At 40.9% G+C, this 22790-nt stretch overlaps 1 protein-coding gene across 3 annotated transcripts; it reads right to left on the bottom strand.

The window, feature by feature from the left end:
- Positions 1-228: 228 nt before the first annotated feature.
- GABPB2 (GA binding protein transcription factor subunit beta 2) lies at positions 229-22544 on the bottom strand. 3 transcript variants are annotated; one of them, XM_042843363.2, is made up of 10 exons: positions 22313-22482; positions 21552-21669; positions 19901-20040; positions 18053-18220; positions 16236-16430; positions 15439-15589; positions 12530-12643; positions 10888-11073; positions 8392-8528; positions 229-7165 (listed from the first exon to the last, which is right to left on the bottom strand). In XM_042843363.2, exons 3-10 carry the CDS (start codon positions 20006-20008, stop codon positions 6878-6880), a joined length of 1347 nt encoding a protein of 448 aa, XP_042699297.1. In that variant the 5' UTR covers positions 20009-20040; positions 21552-21669; positions 22313-22482; the 3' UTR covers positions 229-6877. The 3 variants fall into 3 exon arrangements, with proteins under 3 accessions (XP_042699297.1, XP_005293793.1, XP_005293794.1); XM_005293736.5 differs by lacking the exon at positions 21552-21669 and having other exon boundaries at positions 22397-22544; XM_005293737.5 differs by lacking the exon at positions 21552-21669 and having other exon boundaries at positions 22313-22479.
- Between the last annotated feature and the right edge of the window lie 246 nt (positions 22545-22790).

Genomic DNA, 22790 nt, shown 5'->3' with positions numbered 1-22790 from the left:
TACTCATTACTAAAATACAGCCACCTCTGGGGTGGAACATAAAAGTATTTAACAACTCACAGCAACACTAAACAGTTTGCTACTGAAAGTTCAGAAATACACTCATAGGGGGAAAAAAGTCCTATGGGATTTTTAAATCCCAGTACTGAAGCGCTGAATAAAATCTCAAATGCAAATACAAGTGTTACAGTAACCCATACTGAATGCAAGGAAAAAAGGCAAGCATAGACATGACTGGCATTTTATTAGGAAACATAGTACAAAAATGTATATACACGTTTAAATTTAACATTTGAAAACATTCTAAATATAAAAAGAATACTTAAGCTTTCTAAAGGCATCCTGTACATAAAGCTATTAAGAATCTTTTACAATTCTGGGCACTTAAATGCTTAATCACAGTGCTAATTGGATTTGTAATGGAGTTTTTTGTAATGAAGTGGCAAATAGGATTCTGCCATACTGATAATAAATATACACACAACCCCTAGGATGTTAGGGATTCTGATCTGATACGGGTAAGGTTGCAGAACCTGAGCATTTCTCTCCAGAGAACTGCAAATCTCAAGATAAGCCAGGGAACACTGGTCAGTTCATGCAGGTGGCAGAGTAAAGGAAAACGCCAAGAGGTCTTTGTTAAGTGACTGAGGGTAGGTCCACACTGCAATAAAAAACACACAGCACCAAGTCTCAGAGCCTGGGTCAATTGACTCAGGCACACAGGATATGCTGCGGGGCTAAAAACTGCAGTGTAGACATTTGGGTTCAGGGTGGAGCCATGCCGCACACTCAGCAGTTTTTAGCCCTGAAGCCTGAGCCCAAGTCAGCTGATCTGGGCCAGCCACAGCCATGTAGCGGGTCTTATTGCAGAGTAGACGTAACCTAAGGCCTTGTCGACATGGGGAAGTTTCCCAGCATAGCTCCAGTGGAATAACTGGTCTGGTGTAACTCCCTGTGAGGACACTATTCTACAATAAAAGTGTGTCCACCCAGGGGAATTATACCAGAATGGCTTTAGTTACTCCCCTATGGAAATTTCCCATCAGAGCAAACAAGAGCTTTTTGGGAGGACATTTATTATTTAAAATCTAAAGGAATCCAACAGTTTGGTTAAAGTTTACACGACCTGCTTAATGTTCTTTTCCTCTCCTCTGGAGAAGTTTTGCAAAGTTTAAGTCACAGTTTAGAATAATGGAACCACTGATGTAGAAACAGACATGGGCACAATTCAACTTCTATCCCAATTACAACCAGATCATGTTCACCTCATATGACAAACATGTTAAATGGATGTGAATTAAACTAGATTGCAGGTGGAAACCTAATCCCTACAGTCAGGACTCAGGCAAATCTCATGGATTTCAAAGAATTTTACCTGAGTAAAGACTGTGTATGCAGACCCATTAAATTGCTAAATGTTGTGTTTCCATTCTGGGATTCTTTTGCTTTAGGGTAGCGTTTAGTCACCTAAAAATATCTTAATATAAAAAAGGAGAAACCAAGTAAGTTAAAAATAGCACTTTTCAATAATGTTCATTTGAAACCAGTCAAATTTCTCCCGCCTCTCCCACTCAGAAATGCAAATCCCCAAATAAGACAGAACTTGTAAATTGGTCTCTTGAGTTGGAAATTCAGGCTGGGTGTGTGGGAGGATGATTTTTTTTTTTAAATAAGTGCTATGTACAGACAGCTCCCTTTCTGCACACAGGTTAAGATGAAGAGCTTATTTTAGGCTTTTACATTTTTTGTAATCCTTTATTGCTCGATTAAAAATCTGTAGGGTTTGGAGGAGATGAGCTAATGCAGGCCTTGATCCTGCAAACACCCAGGCATAATTTCAATGGGACTATTCACATGCATAACATTGCTCAGATGCATAAGAGTTGGCAGGATCTGGGCTTAAGACAAATCTCTACATTTTTTCCTTGTCCCTTATTTAAGAACAGCCCATAAAATATCTATGTAGTCTCACCTAGCCTTGTGTTAACCAGAATATAGCACTGCCTCTCTGTTCAAAAGCCAGCATTCATCATATAACTGCCATGGAGAAGGGCATACAAAAGTTGGAAATTGTCTTTTTGAATGTGCTGCAGTCTTAATTCAGACATGGTGCATGAAAACTTCTAAAATAAAACACAAAATAGTGAATTTTTCACACTATACAACATTAAAAGAATACTGTGCTTTTTTTCTTTAAAAAAAAAAATTGACTCATTTTTAAATCCCAGCCCCCTTACGCAGTATACTTTTTTTTGAGAGAGAGAGAGATCTGTTTCCCAGTAGAAGGGTCTTTTAAGCAAAATTGAGACAACACAGGGGAAACAGTTAAAATGACTATACACAAAGTGCTGTCAAATGCAGACTTTTTGCCAGCTTTTCAGTTATTGTAATCTTAGGTCTTGCAAGTAACTACAGTAGGCACAATTTTCAGGCAAATGTAATTTAAACTTGACAGTGTCCCTTTAAATCTGTAAACATTTTGTTAAATCAATTTCTCTCTGGATTAAGCCTTGTGATGCAATTACACAGTGTACAATAAAGAATTTCAGCTCAGACAATTGTAACATGTACAGAAAACAAAGCAAAGGAAATGAATGTATTTTCCAATTCAGAGGAAACACTGGTTCTGTTTTATAGTATTGAAGTATATAGTGAAAATGTAAAATAAGTAGGAGTCCTGTTTCTCCAAACTATCATTCATTTTAAAAATCCATTATTAAAGCCTTCCTCCAAACATCTTTTGGAAAAGATATAAAGTCTTTTTATAAATAGTTACACTGCTTATAAATAAATGCACTTTGATACATAAAACCAGTAAGTCCCATGGTAGATTTTACAATACAAAGAAAGTAGTTTCATAAGTCTTTCCTAAAGCGGTTAGTGAAAACAACCAATAAAATACTGTTAAAACTTAGCCAACTGTTTTAAACAAGAAAAACCACACCACATACACAATTTCTGCTTGGACTGGACTGCCAGGGCATACCTTTAAATTGCACAATATTACAAAGAAAAAAAACCCCCAAGAAATATTTCTGAAATTTATGGACTGTTAAGTTTTAATTGCACTACAATAAGTGATGAAAACACAGCCAAATTCACCTTGGTAACTCCATTGATTTTAGGGGGCTTATAGTAGGGGTGACTCTGGCCCACTACTTTAAAAGAAAGACGAATATCGGACACCCTTCCTACTTCGGGTATATACACAAATGGTGCAACCACCCTCCGCATAGGTTATTGCCTTCGAATGGATATATAAATGTGAGTCAAGATGGCACTGAATTCACATTGTGCTGAGTTCCATTATTGACACTGCTACTAGAATGTCTTTCTGCAGTATGGCAGATTACACTCTTACCTGTATGTTCTGCAAATAGCAAGTGTCCATAAGATTACAGGTTATTAAACTCTTCCCAACAAACTGTTCATGACTGACTCACATCCCCCCCTTCCCCTCTCCATCTTATAAACCAGCTTCTTTCCTATCCCCAATCCAGCTGCAAGAGGGCTGACAGCATGTTTTGCTGAATCTTGCTTTTTGATTCTTAATTGTTACATCCATCACATCTCCAAGGAGATGCTTCGAAGTTTGGTGAAATGCAACTTTCCAAGAAGGACCTCGTTTCATTTAAATTCATTTTACTGGATTTTAACTGGGTTTATATCACTGACCAGCCTTTGCCTGGCTTGTCCTTTCTTAGATCACTAGTTGGGGTAGGTATTGCATTCTGTGCGTTTGTACAGCCCCTATTACAACATGTCCTCAATCCCAATTGAGGAATCTGGACACTACCAAGATTCATAGAATGATATTTTAGCAGTGATTGGCTCTACCAAAGAAATTTGGCCCTTTTTGTTTCTCATTCTAAAGTTGCTGTCCAAAGCTGTATGCTTGATTCTAAAAGTCTGGGCCTCTTCACTGTTACCTTCTATCCACAAGAACTAAATAGAGGAACACTTACATAGAAGAGTTTGACATGCCTATCTTCTACTACTAAGGAGTCAAAGTCCCTCTCATGGCTTCCACTGCAGAGACAAAGATTTGATCAGAGTGACGATGTAAGATCCCCTAGTTACTGATTCATGACTCCAGCAACCAACACTTACTTTGGGGGAAGATGGGGAGCTAGACAAAATAAACCATCCCTAAAAAGTCCATCTAGACAAGGAGAAAAAAACTCCCAACACTGAAATCAACAAGAAATTATTCCAAAGCCTAACTGGTAGATACCCCAGTTTTGTGCCACGTAACACTAGACTGAGCAAAACCTCAGAAAATATAGTAGTCCTGTATTGAGAGGGATATGGACTGTTTACCAAACAGAGTTGGAAGAGACCTAGCTTCTACAATTCTTTCTTTCAAATTAAAACTAAACAATGCTTTTCTCCTAATCAGGAAACATCTCTGTTCAGAAGTCATCATTCTTTTTCTAACAAGACTACCAAATTAAAACTATTTGATTTATATTAATCCATCATTACAATGGATAGTTCTTCTTCCTTCATTTCTAAAGGCACAATGTACTATCTGCACTATCTAAAAGAAGCTTTGCACTGTAAGCATATGTACAGAATAAATACAACTTACATATGTACTCTGCAGTGTGGATGTATACCAAATTCTGCTCTATTTCAACCATTCAATCCAAACGGCGACAATGAGGGTGCATGGATGTAATGGTAGAATTTGGTACACTATCTACAGATAGAGAACTGTTAGGCCAAAATGCATGGTCAAAAATAATTTATGTGAGGTGCTTCAATCTTTCACATTTCTTGAGTGAGCAGAGGCAATTCATTTTGAACAGGAAATGGATCAAATGTTTGAATGCAAATGCTTTAGAATAGATAGTTAATAGAATTCAAGCTGCGAAGACAGGCTGAAGTTACATTTTTTAAAATGTATGCCAATCTCATGCTCATTAATGCGAGAGGCTAACAGCACCGTACAGAGCAAAACCTGATTCAAAGAGGCCTCCACGGCTCCTCCCAGGACATGACCTGCAATGTCATTGCTATCAATTCAAAGCCACTCTTGAGCAATCGCTATCCTAGGAACCTGAGCCATGCTTGTCTGATGTGAACCAGTCTCCCCTACACAGAGGCCAATTCATTGTCACCTATGACCATGCCCAGGATTACAGTTCACGACTCCAGAAGTTAGTATTTTTGTGGACTAAAAAAAGTCTCTGCACGATTCATCTCAAATGTCCTAACATGGGCATGTCTGCTAGAAAAGAAATATAATGAAAGAGGTATCTGTATCAACACAAAACCACATTATCTGGACACACACTGCTGGAAATAAGAACAATACAAGACAAACCTTTGCAACCATGAAATTGAACAACTACCATGAATACTGCCAATCCTGACAAACAGCAGAATTTAAGCAGGAGAGAGTGCATTATGCAAACTGAAGCCATGAATTTAACGATACTTGCCTTGGAAAGGGAAGACAGATTTTTCAAAACTTGTCAAGAAAGCGGTATCAGTTTTTCAAGCTAGAAGTGATTTAATACTTTCTAAATACTGCAGCAAACTGGTCAGGCTACATTCTTGTGAAGTTTTTCCTCAATTTAAATTGCTTTACTCATGATCATTAATTAAGACTACCATACCGTAAACAATAGTTCCCACAGTTAATCATAGCACTTCCAATAATTTTGCTTCGGTCCTGTAACAGAAAAGACAGACAGTTCTGCATGTGATACATGTCTCTCACTTTAAAATACAATCTCCCAGCCTGCAACAGGCAACACATATAGGCAACTTCTTTACTCTGCATGGGTCTGCAAGCAAATAGTAAAGAAAAAACACCCATAAACATTTTAAGGTCACTTGTTTCAAATTTTTTTTTAGTATATTTAAAATGGACAATTTTGATTAGTAAAGATGTGAGATGCCTACCCACTTCCAAACAGAAACATACCAACCTCCCAGACCGTCTTATAAAACACAACTTCACAGACATTTTATTTTGCATATATAAACAGTTGGTGCCATTGAATAGCACAAAAATGCTAAAAAGAAAACTTGACCGAGTTTCATAAAACTGAAGGGTCTAATTTTTACCTGGTATCCCTTTAGGTAGTCAAGGGTTCAGATGTAGATAGCGCTTTCAAAAACAGACCCAAAAAAGGCAGTTTTAATATTCCCTGATATCTCAAATTGCTTAAATGCTAAAGAGCTCATGCAAACGTAGCCTGTGCTTTGTTCTTGTAGGAGTACTGTATTTTGGATTCATTTTTGAAACAAACGTATCCTCTACAAAGACCAATCCATTTTCCAACTTCTCTCAAAGGGCTTTGGAAGATATTGTCAATAGTGTTTTATTTCAGCAACGAGGTTTGCTTTCCAATAAAAGCCAGCTTTTTAATGAAAAGTTTATACCCCCAAACAGACTGTTTGTGAGACTCCAAATCATGGTTTCCAATCTGATAACTACACACAAGGGTGCAAATAGGTCATTGCATAAAATTTGTTTTCAGTGCAGTAAATTCAGGGCAGCTGAGCGCTATTACCAGCTACTTTGGCAATGAGGTACTTCTCTTTCCCCACCCACCCCTTTCCCTCCCACATTATAGACCTATGTCACAAAATAAGCTTGTTGGTCACTTGCTGGCTAAATTTATTAGGGTACTTTTTAAAATACCTTTCTCTCAACTTCAAACTATAAAAGCACCTTTGGCTTTGTGTTCAAAGCAAATTAATGTTATGAGCTGCAGGAGAGATTTTATCCCTCTGAACTGAACCACACAAGCAGTTCAGTTCAATATTCCAGTAGACCACTTAGCTCACAATGTTGCTTGTCAACAGCATCTCCTTTAAAATAAATGTTTTTCCTTTAAAACCGGAGTTGGTAACCCACAGGTTATGCCGTTACGGTTTCCACAGCAATGTCAGTAGGCTGCTCCGTTTCCACCACAGTTGCTGCAGACCCTTCCATTTCCTCTGACGATACCACAACTGCATCCACCTCAGCAACCTCTTCAACCACTGTAAGCTCAGCACCATTGGGCTGCTGTCTTGCCATGGCTTCAAGCTTTAGCCGGTATTGCTCCGCTTCCAGTTCTTTCTTCATTAGCTGGCTTCGATATTCTTGCGCCTTTCTGTTTGCCTCGTGCAACTGCTGCTGTAACATTTCCCTTTCGTTATCGTCCTACAAAACAAGACAGACTGACTAGTGCCCAAATGAGTCAGCAGCTTGTGCCTGGACCTGGGATGCAAGCACTAATACACAATACCTAGACACAGGTAAGAAAGGACAGACCAAGTGTCGAGAGAGATAATGGATGTCTCAGGGCATAGGGATACAAAGCCTTTTGCCTCTACTCATTGGTAAATCTAAAACAGGGCTGGGTTATATCACCTAAGGGCTGATTAGTGGCCTATGTTAAGTGAAATCAAGTTGCACAGGGTATATGTTAAGGCAGAAACTGTCCACTGGTCTTTTCAGCAAGGTAGGCTAGGGACAGTTCTCTAGTATAAGTGACCCCATAAGGATGGATTAGTGGGGTTTCCATATTTCTTTATTATCCAGATGCAAAAGCAACAGTGTTGGCAACTGGGGAGAGGGCTAGAGAAACAGACTAAACAAAAAAAGAATCCACAACACCTAGTGGCCCCCAAAATCAAAAGGGAAGTTCTGCCACCAAAAAAAACACTTATCCAGCACCCTCCCATTTGGAAGGATAGGTAATCTGACTTTCTTTAAAACAGCAGCTGGAATGTGAAGAGTGGTCAGTCTCGCATTGGATCTGTTCTCACTGCAGTTTTAGAGGGAGTTCTAAATAAAAGAGCAGAGTACAATGCTTCAAATCAATAGACTGGGCTCAAAAATTAACTAACTGACAAGATTACACAAAGAGTGACTTGGAAGAGACTCTTCCTTCCACCACCAGTGACTCAATTGCTAACACCACTTGCCCTGTGGCCTAGTGGGCAGAGCACTTCACTGCCATGCAGAAGACTTGGGTTCTTATTCCCTGCTCTGCCACTGGCTTGCTGGGTGACAGTATGCAAGTCACTTCCCCCCTCGCTGTGCCTCAGTTTCCCCCTCCTTAAATGGAGACAATGATACTCACCTCGGTAAAACATCTGCTATCTACTAACGAACAGCACTACATAAGAGCTAAGTGGTATTAATGTATTGCATATTAACTGACCATACAGATTGAGCAGAAAGAATGAGAAACATTATAGTGAGAGTTTTCAGAAATGGGAAAGACATGATCATTGACGAAATTTAAAATCAACTTGGGCCACATCATTTATATTGAGTGTTATTTTTTAACTATACTTGAAACCCTACATTCTCAGTTCAGTGCAGACTGACAGTTTAGACTGCACCCATTTTCTATGAAAGTTACAAACAGGAACTTTTACCTTGTTTTCTTCCAAATCATTTACATTTTGGTCAATTTTTTGCTTCTTCGCTGGTGGATGTTCTTCCTCTTCTACATCATCATCTTCTTCTTCAATAACAGTCTCTTCTGCAACCTGACCAGCAGGTACAGTTAGAACTACAAGTCAAGGAATATTAAATGCAGGAAATGAATATACAATGGATTACAGATGCTTTCGTACATAAATCCAGAGACACAGATTACTTCAAAATTAATGCATGAGGGAGGTGCTCCTCTGCACAGAAGTGGTGGGAAACTTAAATCAGTAATTCCTAAATTCCACTGAAGGGACACAGAACTTCTTATCAAGTCCCGGGCTACGTTTCCTTGTTCATATCTTGCATTAAGACATCCTATTTGCTACAGCAAGAAGAAAGTTTCAGAGCCCATTCACCACCTAGCTGGGAGAATCTTAAGTCAAAGGTAAATGTTTTTTGTTAAAAACTTCCCCTATTTTAGGGAATACCTATAGTTCTTTCATCATCCTGTTCTTGTCAATAGCATAACAATTGAATTAAGAGGGTACATAAAACTTGTGACTATTCGAGAGCACAAGTACATTATAAATACATAAACAAGTTTTTGTTCAGGGAACCTGATATGTAACATTTAATTCTATCAGAAACAGATCATATTTAGTTGGGGATTGGTCCTGCTTTGAGTAGGGATTTGGACTAGGTGACCTCCTGAGGTCCCTTCCAATCCTGGTATTCATGATTCTAGGATATGAACTACTGTGTTCTATCAAAAGTGTTTAATTAGGAACATTGACAGAACAAGCTACAGATCAATAATTATATGTAGACATTTGGCAAATAATTCTGAATAATAAATTTGAGAAAATTGCTTTCCATTCATGGATAGTTTGCAAACAAACAGAGGTGAAATGAAAATAAGTACCGTAGATACTTGTTCATAAGCCGAATTTTTTTAGTAAAAAAGGGAAGCACCAGAGAAGGGGGTCGGCTTATGAATGGGTATAGAGAGGGAGAGGTGGGACACAGCCCCTCCCCCCAACAGAGGGAGCAAGGAGAGGCAGCACAGCTAGAAGGGAAGAGGTAGGGCCAGAATCTCTCCGCTTCTGGCCATGCTGCTCTCCCCCAGCCTCTGAAGCAGCTGCAGCTCTGGGGCTGACAGGCTGCGGCCGCGCCGCCCGGTCTGGCCCGCCGGAGCAGGCTGTGGCCAGGTCAGAGACATCCGTCCCTGTCCCTCCCCAGATAAGGTGGGAAGGGATGAGATGGGGAGAGTGTGGGGGATGGTCACAGGGGTTACTCCCCTGACTCCCAGCTTCTCCTCCCCCCAAAATTTCCCCACCAGTTGCTGTCCTGGCCCAACAGGGTAGGCAGCTGGTGCGCCGGGACACTTTGTTTACTTAGTATCAGAGGGGTAGCCGTGTTAGTCTGAATCTGTAAAAAAGCAACAGAGGGTCCTGTGGCACCTTTAAGACTAACAGAAGTATTGGGAGCATAAGCTTTCGTGGGTAAGAACCTCACTTCTTCAGATGCAAGAAGTTTACTTAGGTTTACCTCTGTGCCTGCGGACGTTCAAGGTAAACAAACCATCTTGGCCCGCCAACGGCTTATCCTGATGGCCCAGGAGCCAAAGTTTGCTGATCCCTGAATTACAGGGTTGGCTTATGAACGGGTTATAAAATTTCCATTTTTACTTATCCATCTTGGTGGGGTCGGCATATAAACGAACTGGCTCATGATCGAGTATATACGGTAATTCATTATGACTGGTCTGCCTCTCTGTAAACTACCTATAATTTTGCATAGGTTTGTGAAACTGACAGATTAGGATGATCTAAGACAATATAATTAGAGTAATGGGATGAAAAGGTATACTTAACCTGACAATCAAGAAGGGGGGGAAGGATAGCTCAGTGGTTTGAGCATTGGCTTGCTAAACCCAGGCTTGTGAGTTCAATCCTTGAGGGGGTCACTTAGGGATCTAGGGCAAAATCAGCACTTGGTCCTGCTAGTGAAGGCAGGGGGCTAGAATCTTTCAGGGTCCCTTCCAGTTCTAGGAGATGGGATTGGTTCCTTATATATGGAGATATCCTAGCCTAGCTGGTGGGAATGCACCAGATAACCTAATAGAATTTATGATAAATATTTATCATTACACATGTTTCACTCATTTTAATTCAACTATTAATATTAAAATAAAAATGTAGTACTATGTGTTAAATTAGAACGATTATGTAACTAGCTTCAGTCATAAATCTTAATTCTCCTCTCCATTCTTTTATAGAGATCACTTGGAAGGTACACATTTGTAGCAGCACACTACAAGCAAGCTGAACTATGTAATGGCCTCATTTTTCCTTCCCCTTCCTCCCCCCATGCCTACTTTCCCGAGATTCACAGACCTAAGTCTCTCTCTATGCATCTACCATAGCTTTTTTTATTTTTCTTAACATTAGGAAAGTCTAAAACTGGCTTACGGTTTTCTAAACTGAGTAGCCTCTTACCTTGCTGTCCATCTTGCATGGTCACTATAAACGGCTGGCTGATACCACTAGTAGGAATGGCTGTTTGGAGACTGCCCAGTGGAACGCCATCTGTTACTATCGTAATGACTCGTTGACCTCCACTGCCAACCACCTGCTGTATTGCAGAATCTACAGAATTTGCTTCCACTATTTCCTCTGTGTTAGCTAGAGAAAGCAGAGCAAAACTCCCAAGTTTATTTAAAATTAAGAAAAAGCTACACTTGGAGTAAATGAGTCAATGTTTACTGCACAAGAACTGCAAACACTGAAGCATCTGCTATGGAGTAATCTGCAAATGTTAAAAATCTAAAATGGACAAAATAAAATACCAATACAAGCACAGCAACTTTTCAATGGTAAGATACCTAGATGAATTTAAAGCACCAGCATTCACAAATAAATACAGTAAAAAGTACTCTGTCTCTGAAAAAAATGGGTTCAAAGGTTTAAAAAAAGATTACATAATGTTTGCTTTTAAAAGATGGCCAACTTGATCATTCTAAAGTCAACTGGTGGTTTCCACACTCTGCACATTGTACATATACCATAAAGCAGTGGTGCTCAACCCACGATCCAATCAGCATGCAGCTGTGACCCATGTGACATCCTCAGGGCCATGTAGGAAGTATATATATTGTGTGGCCGCAACCCACATAACAAAGAGCTGCATATGTGGCCCACAGTGGGAAATAGGCTGAGAATCACTGCCATAAAGCATCAAACAATTTAGAATAAAGTACTGTAGAACCCTGTTTTATAAACCAATTGGGACTAAGGAGTTCATAAAATCAGAAAGTTCAATTTTATGAAGATCTCAAAATTACAGCAGGCACAGTGCATAAATTGCAGTTTGGTGCTGTGAATTATTTTCTTCTTGTCCTTCAAAACCACTGCAAAGCAATTTCCAATACACTGATGGCATCAGACATAAAGGGGTGTCAACTTGCTCAACGACATCACTTTTACCATGCGATTATTTCCCCCTCTCGGGTCAGGAAAAATAGTTCATGTAAATGGATGTTCATAAAATTGCGATTCTATGGTATGCATAAAAAGAATCCAAATGTTACCAAGGCCTCAAGACAGCCTAACACTTAAAAATAAATAAATAGATAAACAAACCACAATGAGGCTTTGTAAAATCAGGGGGAACATACAAAATATCGAGGTGGCAATAAAATCATTCCAAACTATGTTTTGTAAAACTGGAGTTTGAAAAAAAATATCACTGTCCATATTTGTGTAGTAAGGAGCATCTGACAGAGATACAGGCTCCATCCTATTCTATTTTTATAACACGTAGTTGGACAGAACAATTCTAACAGGATCCAGGTGAAAACAGGATAGAGTGAAAGACTGGTTAGTAAAAAATACGTTGGTGCTTCATTCAAAGAAGTAACTATTGTCTGTAGAAATATCAGAGCTATGACAATAGATAAATCTATTAGCCTTCCAACTATTGCCAAATATTATATCACTTTGCAACTCTCAAGTTATGCTGAATGAATTCAAATCCTTTTTACAAGCTATACTTAAGTAACCCAATTTTCTTATGATTTCTTGCAAATTATACACTAGGGACTAAATACATTGATGTCAACGCCAGATTCATCCCACCTACCTGTAGATCTGTTTGAATTGGAAAGGGGAGCTGATGCTTCAGCGAGGGCTGCAAGCGTGGCAAGCACAGAGGTTGTTGAGTTTGAAAACTGCACTGTAGATACACGGGAATCACCTGTTTTGAGGAAATGAAGGCAAGTGAAGGAGATTTGCAATCAGAGTATTCTACTATACTATTAAGACTACTAAAAGAACCGTTCAAGCAAAAAAAAAAAAAAATGCTGCCAAAAACCTACTGCTTTACTGGGGCTGTTTTTCCAGCCTACAATTCATACCTAGCATACCCCACTTCAAGATCTGAAACAGTCCCACATACTGTTCTGAGAACATATTGAATATTCATTTTACTAGATTTAAAAATAAATGTATTGGAAACAATGCAAAGGAATTAAATGGAGTAAACTGATGCAAGCTAACATGACTTACTCCAGCATTGTCACAAAGATCACCTTCAAGTGGCCAGATGGTAATCCACTGGGCTATCAAAATCCAGATTTTGGCACCACAATTAGCTTTCATTCTGAACAGATGTGAACAATGTTTTCAAAGCCACACATGATCAAAACACAAGGCCTCACCAGCACAGAATAGACACAGTCTGAACACATTAGCATTATGCAAAAGCGGTTGCTATACATTTAATGATATTTACTTGACTTTGCAGTGTCACATTAATTTCAATTACAGAATTGCAAATACCAAATTTTTTTTTAAAAGCCTGTTGACATAAGCTAATTATACAACCCAAGTTTTTACTGTGAGATTTTGCCAAAGTATTGACTCCGTTCAGCATTGCTTTTTAGAAAACACATTTTGATTGTTACAAATCAAAAATCAGAGCTTTTTCTTGAAAGCTAAATCAGTCAATTATAACCACTTAGTCATTTCAATGTATGGTCTGAAAACCAGTTTCACAAAATAAGCCAGTCAGTCGAAACGCAACAAAGGAACTGGTGTAAAGACTATCAGAGTCAGCATATCAAGTTCTTGAACTGCAGATTCGGCTTTGTGCAAGGAATAAAAATCATCCCAATTCCAGTGCAAGACGCTTCTTCCCTCAACTGAGCACAGTAATCCATTACACTGAGACAGTAGTGACTGAACAGAAGAAAGAAAGAAATCTAAGTGGGACCAAAATTAGTATATTCAATATGCTATTTTCAGAAAGTTGTAACTTTTTTATTTCTGAACAAAATTTCTTCAGGCAAATAAAAGACATTTGTCCTCATTAAGGAGTTTGTAGTTTTAAATAAACTTTTTAGTCACCTATGAGCAAGAAGTGGTACAAAAAGTGTCTTAACTTATGAAAAAAACGTTAAACTATTACTTGCTGTGATTGAAGTACAGTCTCTAATGCCCTCTTGTGGGCAAATAAGATAAATGCTAATGACATGTTGGGATAAGGGTTTGCTGGTCCCAACAGACCAGGAGTTACTATTGACAGGAGCAACAGAGGGTCCTGTGGCACCATTAGTCTTAAAGGTGCCACAGGACCCTCTGTTGCTTTTTACAGATTCAGACTAACACGGCTACCCCTCTGATATTGACAGGAGTAAAGTTTTAGAGTGTGGCACCCAAAAAGAACAAAATGGGAAAAATATATTGGCCTTTTCATATTTTTAACATTAATTGGGTACATATATTGCGGGAATGTCCTGGTTTTAGGACAAGGTGTGACATTATCCATGTGAAGCTCTTTTAATCCTCAGGTGGTGGTTGGTTTTTTGGGGGGAGGGGGGTGTTAATTACTTCGGCAGCACATATACTAAAATTGGGATCTGTCAACTTAATAAAGGAGTAAACCACATGGTAAGTTTCTACTCAAAGTAAATTCAGAGTCTCACTGAAGTCAATGGGGCCACACACAAGATTAGGGTGCCGATTGCAGCATTGGGCCCTTAGAACTGAAAACAGGAAACATCCACATTTGTAATATTGCTCCAATCAACTCTGGCAAACACTCATGCATGTGAACAGTCCCATTAGCTTCAAAAGTTACTCACATGCAGAAGTGTTTGCAGGGTCAGGCCCTCAACTTGCTTCACAAACCTTGTATTTAGAAGCCTCCTTAAGACTGAAAAGAAACAGTAGTTTGGATTTCCCAAATATAACAAAAAACAACACGTTATAAGGTCTCACGTAAGGAAAAGAATTTATATTCGGCCTTAAATGAATTTTTCAGACAAATTTACGGAAATAACTAGCTTCCTCATTTTTTATCTCATCTCTAATCTATTGACTAGGAAAAAATAAGTTGAGTAACCTGTACACCTAAGATAAATGGAAAATCATTGCAGATAATGTGTTTCCTTATTTGACATTCAAATACACGAGACGACTCACTCTGCTCTTCCAGTTAATAAGTAATAAAACAGAGTATTGAATGAATCCTTGACAAATTTAGGGATCAGGTACCAAATGGTGAATATCTACTCAAATTTTACTAGTGGAACTGGCATTGGCCACTGTCGGAGGACAGGATACTTACTGGGCTAGATGGACCTTTGGTCTGACCCACTATGGCCGTTCTTATGTTAACTACCAGTGCATTGTAATTTGAGTCCTTTACATTTCCCAAGTTACGAAGGTTCTATTTTATTGCTTATAATACACACCGAGCCAGATCCTCAACTGGTGAAAATAGCAAAGCTCTCCGCTGACTCAATGGATCAAGGCTTTTCATGCCAGCTTAGGTTCTGGCCCATTATCTTTTACAGATAAAGTGTATATTTTGATAGGACGGATATTTTAGTGCATTCCAATATGTTTTAAAGAACTTTCTCTACTAACTTGAAACATCTGCCTTCTATAATTCAGAAGACTGAATTGAGAAATGCAGCTTTCTAAAAACCTTTACACAAGAAATATTTTGGAGAAACATTTTTCGCCTACATGTTCACAGAATCTTACCTGAGGTTGTTTTGGTGTTTGCTGAAGAAACAAAACTAGCAAGATTGAGAACTTCCCCTGATGCAAGGATAAATGGTGAGGCAACAGTCACTGTATTTGTGACAGGATTTGATCTCTCTGGATTCATGTTCACCTGATTCTGCATTGCCTCCTTAAGAAGAAAAAGCACACCGTTGATCTCATCTCCAATAAGAGAAATAATACTTGGCATCCATACAGCATTTTGGGGGCCTGATTCTCTGCATCTTGTGTAGTCAAATAATTGTATTTGCTTTGCACTGGTGCAAAAGTAGGTGTAAAATACTACCAAATCAATCAGAAATGGCAGCGTTTTACACTAGTGTAAATCAATACACAAGTTGCAGGGCAACAGAGAATCAAGCCCACTATTTAAATAGCCTTTTCCAAACATTAACTAAGCAACCGTGTAATAACATTAAAATAATCTGCTTCTTCCATTCCCATTTCCCAGAGGCATGTTTCCACAAACATTCCAACAACAAGAGTCAATTCCATGAGTCCAGAAGCAGAGTTTCTGAAGAACTGCGTGTATGCAAAGAAAACCAATGCAGCTCAGAAATGATGAACATTATTCTCCAAATCTACTACCTTAGTGATGAAGAAACTAATATCAATTGACATTGCAATATTTTATACAAGTTACCACAATTCTGATTCAGGCATGCAAAAGAGAGTTTCTGTAGGAAATGTTCATTCTCATCGCATTGGCAAATGCAGTAGGCAGATAGCTGATAATTACAGGGAAAGTCCGTTCACAAATGTCTTCCTTAACCCACCTGCAGCATTACCAGAGTCTCTGCATTGTTCTTGTCCAGGGCTATATCAAAGGCTGATTTATCGAACTTGCTGAAAGCATGAACATCAGCTCCATACTTTATAAGCAACTCTACAACATCGCGATGGTTGTGTTCTGTTGCCCAGTGCAAGGCAGTCATCTTCAACATGTCCTTGGCATTTACATCAGCACCATTCTGAGAGAAATAAAAGCATTGCTTTAAACTATTTTTTTCAGAGCATGGCCTCTCCCTGATTCAAGAGAAACATGCTAAACACAAGAGGTGGAATCACAAAGGTACTTCTGCACCTAAATACCAGACTTAGGCAGCTACGTCCCAGTTTTGGTTCCCCTGGAATCCACAAAACTCCTGCCGAACCCTACAGGTGCCTAAACTCACTCAGCGCCTACTTTTGTCAGAGCAAGAGTTCCCTTGGCACCTATGTTCCTGCCTCTGGGTATGTGCACTGCTGCCTACTTCCCACCAAAGCCCCAGCATGAACGTGGTTCACGAACAAAGGGGAAGACAGACATTTGGCCAACTAAGACACATGCAGGGCTTGATCCAGTAGGCATGCTCAGAGGTGCTTGAGGCACGACTCCAAGTGGCAGGTTCCCATTCGTAGGCAGATGCCTCCCTGTAGCCCAGAGTTAGGCACCTATCTCTGACAGAAGAGCAGAACATAGCACACGCCCCTCATTAGCGTCTCCCCTTGGTAGCTTAGGGTGGAGCTGCCTACCATGCTGGCTTTTGTGGATTGCATTCTAACATCTATCTCCCCTCATTCGTGGTATGGAATATAGACACCTTGCCCAGCTTTGTGGATCACAGTGTTGTCCCTGGGAGCGTCTAGGCACCTAAAAGTTAAGTGCCACCATCATGCTCAGCATTGCAACGTCTAAGTCCCTTCATGATCCCACCCAACGTGCTGTCAAATATGTGCGTATGCATGCGCACACACACCACTTAAGAATTTAGAGATTTGCTTTGGTACTAATTTCTTACAATTATACTCATCCTAGGTATTATTTGTTACAACGGGTAAAACAATTCAGACAATAAGATTCTTTACGCAAACAGTGTTGCTTTAACGTCATTCTGAGCTTTGTGCTTCCTGTTCTCCTGCACAGGCATCACACTGTTTTAAATCAGCATTTCTCAAAGTGGGGGTCCCGACCCAACAGGGGGTTGCACGACTATTGTCGGGGATCACGGTATTGCCACCCTTCCTTCCTCCTTCCCACCACAGAAGGGGGGGAGGGATAGCTCAGTGGTTTGGGCATTGGCCTGCTAAACCCAGGGTTGTGAGTTCAATCCTTGAGGGGGCCACTTAGGGATCCGGGGCAAAATCAGTACTTGGTCCTGCTAATGAAGGCAAGGGGCTGGACTCGATGACCTTTCGAGGTCCCTTCCAGTTCTAGGAGATTATATTATTATAAATGGAGATATCCTAATAAAGGGTGGCATGATATGGGAATGAGGGGTGGGGGTGTTGTCACAGCCTGAAATATTTTCAAAGGGGGGCCCAGCAAAAAAAAAAAAAAAAAAGTTTGAGAACCCCGGTTTTAAATCTCCTGTAGTTATCACTAAATTAAGCAGTGATTTCATTGAACAATTCTGAGGTTTTCCTTAGAAAAGTTTTTTAAATGATACTTAAGAGGGGGAAGAAGTTTTGTAATTCATCCTACCAATAAAAATATCTAATTGGCATTGATCGACCAATAACTTCTTCACAGAGAGTAATGCCTAATAAGGGACATTACAACGTAATTGATCGGATTTATATTCTGCAGATTGATACACAACATCTCACTTACCCTAATTAGCAGTTCTACAATATGTGTATGTCCATCAGCTGCAGCCATATGCAATGGTGTCCTGTCCACTTTGGTTCGAGCATCTCTGCTAACACCTGCTCGAAGCAGCACTTCTGCTGTTGAATAATGGCCATACTGGGCCGCAAGATGAAGAGGTGATGTCCCGAGCTGTATATTAAAAAATGTTTTTAAAAAAAGTTCTGTTCAACGTAGGTGTGGAAGCACATATTTATCTCCATTAATGTGTTCAGCAATTTTAAAGAATTAGAATTACACCCCCACCATATCCCCCACAGTAGGGGAGGTACAAACCCTTAAGTGCACAATGGCAAGGGGGGAAAAAGCCACCTGGCCAGAGGGCTGAATGTCAGGAAGTGGTAGAGGGCTGAGTTAAATGGATAGATCACCATGGGGTCTGGAGAGCAACTACTGGCAGGGGGCACCCAATGCAGAGGGATGGCCATGGTATGCTCTGCCAGAAGGGGGCAAACCAACCAGCAATTGACCCTGCAACAAGCACCAATTATATAAATGAATGATTGGGATTATAGTCCGTGCGTAGATAGCAAACAAAATTAGATTGTGATCACTTGCACCAAGGCAAATGTTAAAAAATAAACTGATCACTGAACTAAAGTTCTGTCAAATGAGATCTGATATAAAATTACTTTAAATGAAACATTTAAAACATATCCACAAAAAAGGCATTAGCTGCCAATCAATACGGTTGGCTGTTCTAATTCCCTCTTATAACCTTTAAATTCAGTATTTAAATGTACTTAGCAAGTTAATATAGTTTGAAAAACATTAACACTTAAGGATGACTTTAAAGAAGACTTAAAAGGAGCGATCAAACACCCCCATACAAAAGAACAGGTAAAAAATTGCTCAACATTCTATAACAGCGGCACCCAAACTGGTTACACTGGCAACGTACCAGGAGTATGAATGCCATGCTTCGGCCCCATCCTTTAACTACACCTCCACCCCGATATAATGCAACCCAATATAACACAAATTCGGATATAACACGGTAAAGCAGTGCTCCGGGGAGGGAGGGAGGGGACTGCACACTCCGGTGGATCAAAGCAAGTTCAATATAACGCGGACCTATAAGTGGTAAGATTTTTTGGCTCCCGAGGACAGCGTTATATCGAGGTAGAGGTGTATTTAAATCCATACTTAACTTTACTACCCCAAACTAGTCCCACTTACTCCAATGGGGCTACTCCATGATAGTAAAGTTATTCACAGGGTAATTCCTCCTGCAGGAACAGGGGTCAACCAATGTTGACCCGCTTTCAGGATCAGGGCCTAAGTCTGCATAAACACTTCAAAAGTGTATGAATGGGAATGCTTGTTGCTTGAATTTCCCAGCAATGAAATGCTAGTTAATCAGTCTGGTCGTCACACAGTTACAGAGCGAGGGTGCCCAGGAGCTAAGTTAGGACTCTCAACGTCTTCACTACCGTAGTAATCGATCTATCAGGGATCGATTTATCGTGTCTCGTCTAGACGCGATAAATCGATCCCCGAACGCGATCCCCGTCAACTCCGGAACTCCATCAGGGCGAGAGGTGGAAGCGGAGTCGACGGGGGGAGTAGCGGCCGTCGATCCTGCACTGTGAGGACACGAGGTAAGTCGACTGAAGATACGCAACTTCAGCTACAAGAATAGCGTAGCTGAAGTCGACGTATCTTAGATCGATTCCCCCTCTCCCCCCCCAGTGTAGACCAGCCCTTAAGATTATTGCCTACTCCTCAGGCTGCCCTCACAGGATCTGTTCTATATTTTAGTTGGAGTAAACACCTTTAAGGAAAAAGTAGCCTTTTCTATTAAAAACATACCCAGTCAGTGGTGAAAGGAGCACCATTTGCCATTAACGTTCTAACTTCATCATCTTGCCCTTTGCGAGCTGCTTCTAGCAACCTCTTTCCGAGGTCCACTAACGACATCTTTATACATGGGAACAAATATTTTCTGAAAGCTGCATTTTAAAACAGAAAAAAAAAAAACACTTTAATGTGCAATATGACTAAAATATCGTCAGCTAGACTAGGACATAGATTGATTTCCAGTGTGCATCTAAGCCTGATATGACCAGTAAATTACTTAATGAGTTCAAGTGTTTATGAAAATATATATCTTTTTAATGTTCAGTACTTGCAACATGATAGGACTGCAAAATGCAACCCTGATCCTGCAACTGGATCAGCTGATACAGACCAATGGCTCAAGTGTACCCCTGTTGACTTCAGAGGCTCAGCATGGACTTGAGTCCAAGTCTACAATAGCAACAGCAACACATAGTACTTAGTAAATACAGCATTTTACAAAGATTAGTTACTTCATCTTCACAAACACCCCACCCCCAGGAGCGAAGGGGCTGATAACCTTGTCCTCGTCTTACAGCTGCCAAACACTGAAAAATAAAGTGACTTGTCCATGTTCATAAAGGCAGTCTGTTTTAGAGCTGGAAATAGGAACTTCTGCGTTAAGTCTACTAAGCAATGCTGCCTCTGTTTTTCAAGCTATACTTTAAAGGTATAATAAATAGGTTAATCGGGGGATCTGAAGTTTTTGTCTGACATAGATACAGTGGCATTTCATTCCTATGAAGAACTGACATGAAGCCTAAGTATTAATTTATGTGCGAGGCTCTTCAAATGGCTACAAGTGAATGTCTATGCATACCAGTACTGAACTGCACAGTTAATCAGTGAATCCATCAGATCTTTAACTGAGAGAAAAGCTTTATGAAAAAAGTATCACAGGGTAGCCGTGTTAGTCTGGAACTGTAAAAGCGACAAAGAGTCCTGTGGCACCTTATAGATTAAGGTTAGTCTATAAGGTGCCACAGGACTCTTTGTCGCATTTTATGAAAAAAAAAAGTTATACCACTTCATTGAACAATTCAACAGAAGTGTCCAAATATACCATAAGTAACCCCCAGTACGTAAATGACAGTAAAACAATCTCTTTTAAAAAAACCTAATTCTCCTCAAGTAACATAGCCAATGTAAAATTTCCCATTTTACATGATGATATTTTAAACTTAAGTGTGCAATTATTATATGCCAAGTATTAAACATAGAAGGCAGGAGTGTGACCATTTTTAGCTCGGTCATAAAAACCTGATGTTCAAGGAAACAAACTTGAAAGACGAAAAAAATCCTTGCACTATTTCTAGTTGTTCATACAGCTTGCATGACGACATCTTAAAAGGGCCACTTTAAAGAAGCTCCGCATCACTCTAAAGCAGTCTGTATTCCTTGCTGAACCTTTTAGGTGCGACCCCATTCCCACAAATGCTCACATATGTTTAACTTTGGCCCAATCCTACAGGAGTACCATGCAGCACAAAACAGGCACCCACGTGCAGAGCTCATTACAGGATCAGGGCCTTTTTGTACATAAACATTGACTTTGAGGCAATTGTGCACATGTGTAAACACAGGCAAGTGTTAGCAGGATCCTCATGGCCTTAGCTTCACTTACGCTGATTCTTAGTAGGGCAGCCTTTATTTTGAATGCTCCTTTAACCGTCTTCCAAGCCCCAGTTTTACACTTAACTTGCCACGCGTGAACAGCTCCGTTGAGTTCAATGTGCATAAAGCTAATCATGGGTGTAAGAATTTGCAGAATTGGGGCTTAAGGGGGGTGGTTTGGATTTATTTTAAAAACTGCAAAAAATGCAGTTTCTCTCATCGCACTTTAACCTAACTCTGGATTCATTATTGAACAGCTATAAAATCATCAAAATCAGGAGCCCCCCCTCACCCCCATGCTCACAATTCCCCCACCCTAGTCAAGGTCTCCGTAGGATCTGACACCTGAAACGTCCCTCCTCTCCAGCAGCAACAGGTGTCTTGAGAAAAGCTTCAGCTAAAAACTTATTTGTAACCTTTCAAGGGATCAGAAATAACGAGTAAAGCCCCGCACTCGTTTCTATTCATTCGGGGTCCAGGAGCACCTGCCCCCACCCCCAATGCTCTGCAACACCCCCTCCCTGCCAGCCCCTCAACCCCACAGAAGTGGGGATCCCCCCGCCCCGGGATTCACCCTCTCACCTCAGGCTCCCTCCCTTAGCCCCAATCTCGGGGGGGGGGGAGGCAAAGACCTTCTCAACCCCCAGCCTCCCCTCCAGGCAGGGTACCCCGCCTCTCCCAGAGACAGCCCCCCAAGGGGCCTCTTCCCCAAGTGACCCCCCCTAGAGTGACCCCACTCCTCCCACAAGGAGGGGACCCCCCCACACTCACCCCTGCGAGGCGGAGGCGGCCCCCGGCGGCGCCAGCGTGGGCGTCCCACGGCCCGGGGTAGGGGGTGGGGTGGCTGGGGGTTACCTGCTTTTAACTGCCCCCCCTCTGCCCGGGAGGGAGGGAGACAAAATGGCGGACCCGGAAGTGGAAGAAGGCCCCCCCCTCCCGCGGCGGAGGGATACACGGAGGGGGGAATAGGGCGCCTAAAGTCTCGAGCTGCTCTCGTCACACGGGCCCGCGGGGCACGAACCGTTATAGGGGGACAGGGGAGTAACAGTGTGTCGGCGGATCGCCTAGCGATTCACGGCTGTATCCCTCCTCCACGGGCCCGCCCAGTGCGGCATAACTCGAGCGATCACTAACGGTTCACGGGTTTGGGGAGGGGACAACCCCCCCCCATGCGCCAGGATTATTTTTCTCCGCGGAGGGATACGACGGCGTTGCTACAAGGGAGACGAGTGAGCGGGCGGACGCCCTG

The sequence above is a fragment of the Chrysemys picta genome, chromosome 20 (assembly GCF_011386835.1).
Source record: "Chrysemys picta bellii isolate R12L10 chromosome 20, ASM1138683v2, whole genome shotgun sequence".
NCBI lineage: Eukaryota > Metazoa > Chordata > Testudines > Emydidae > Chrysemys > Chrysemys picta.
The sequence above is the reverse complement of the archived record's forward strand: the minus strand, read 5'-3'. Positions and strand labels throughout refer to the sequence as shown.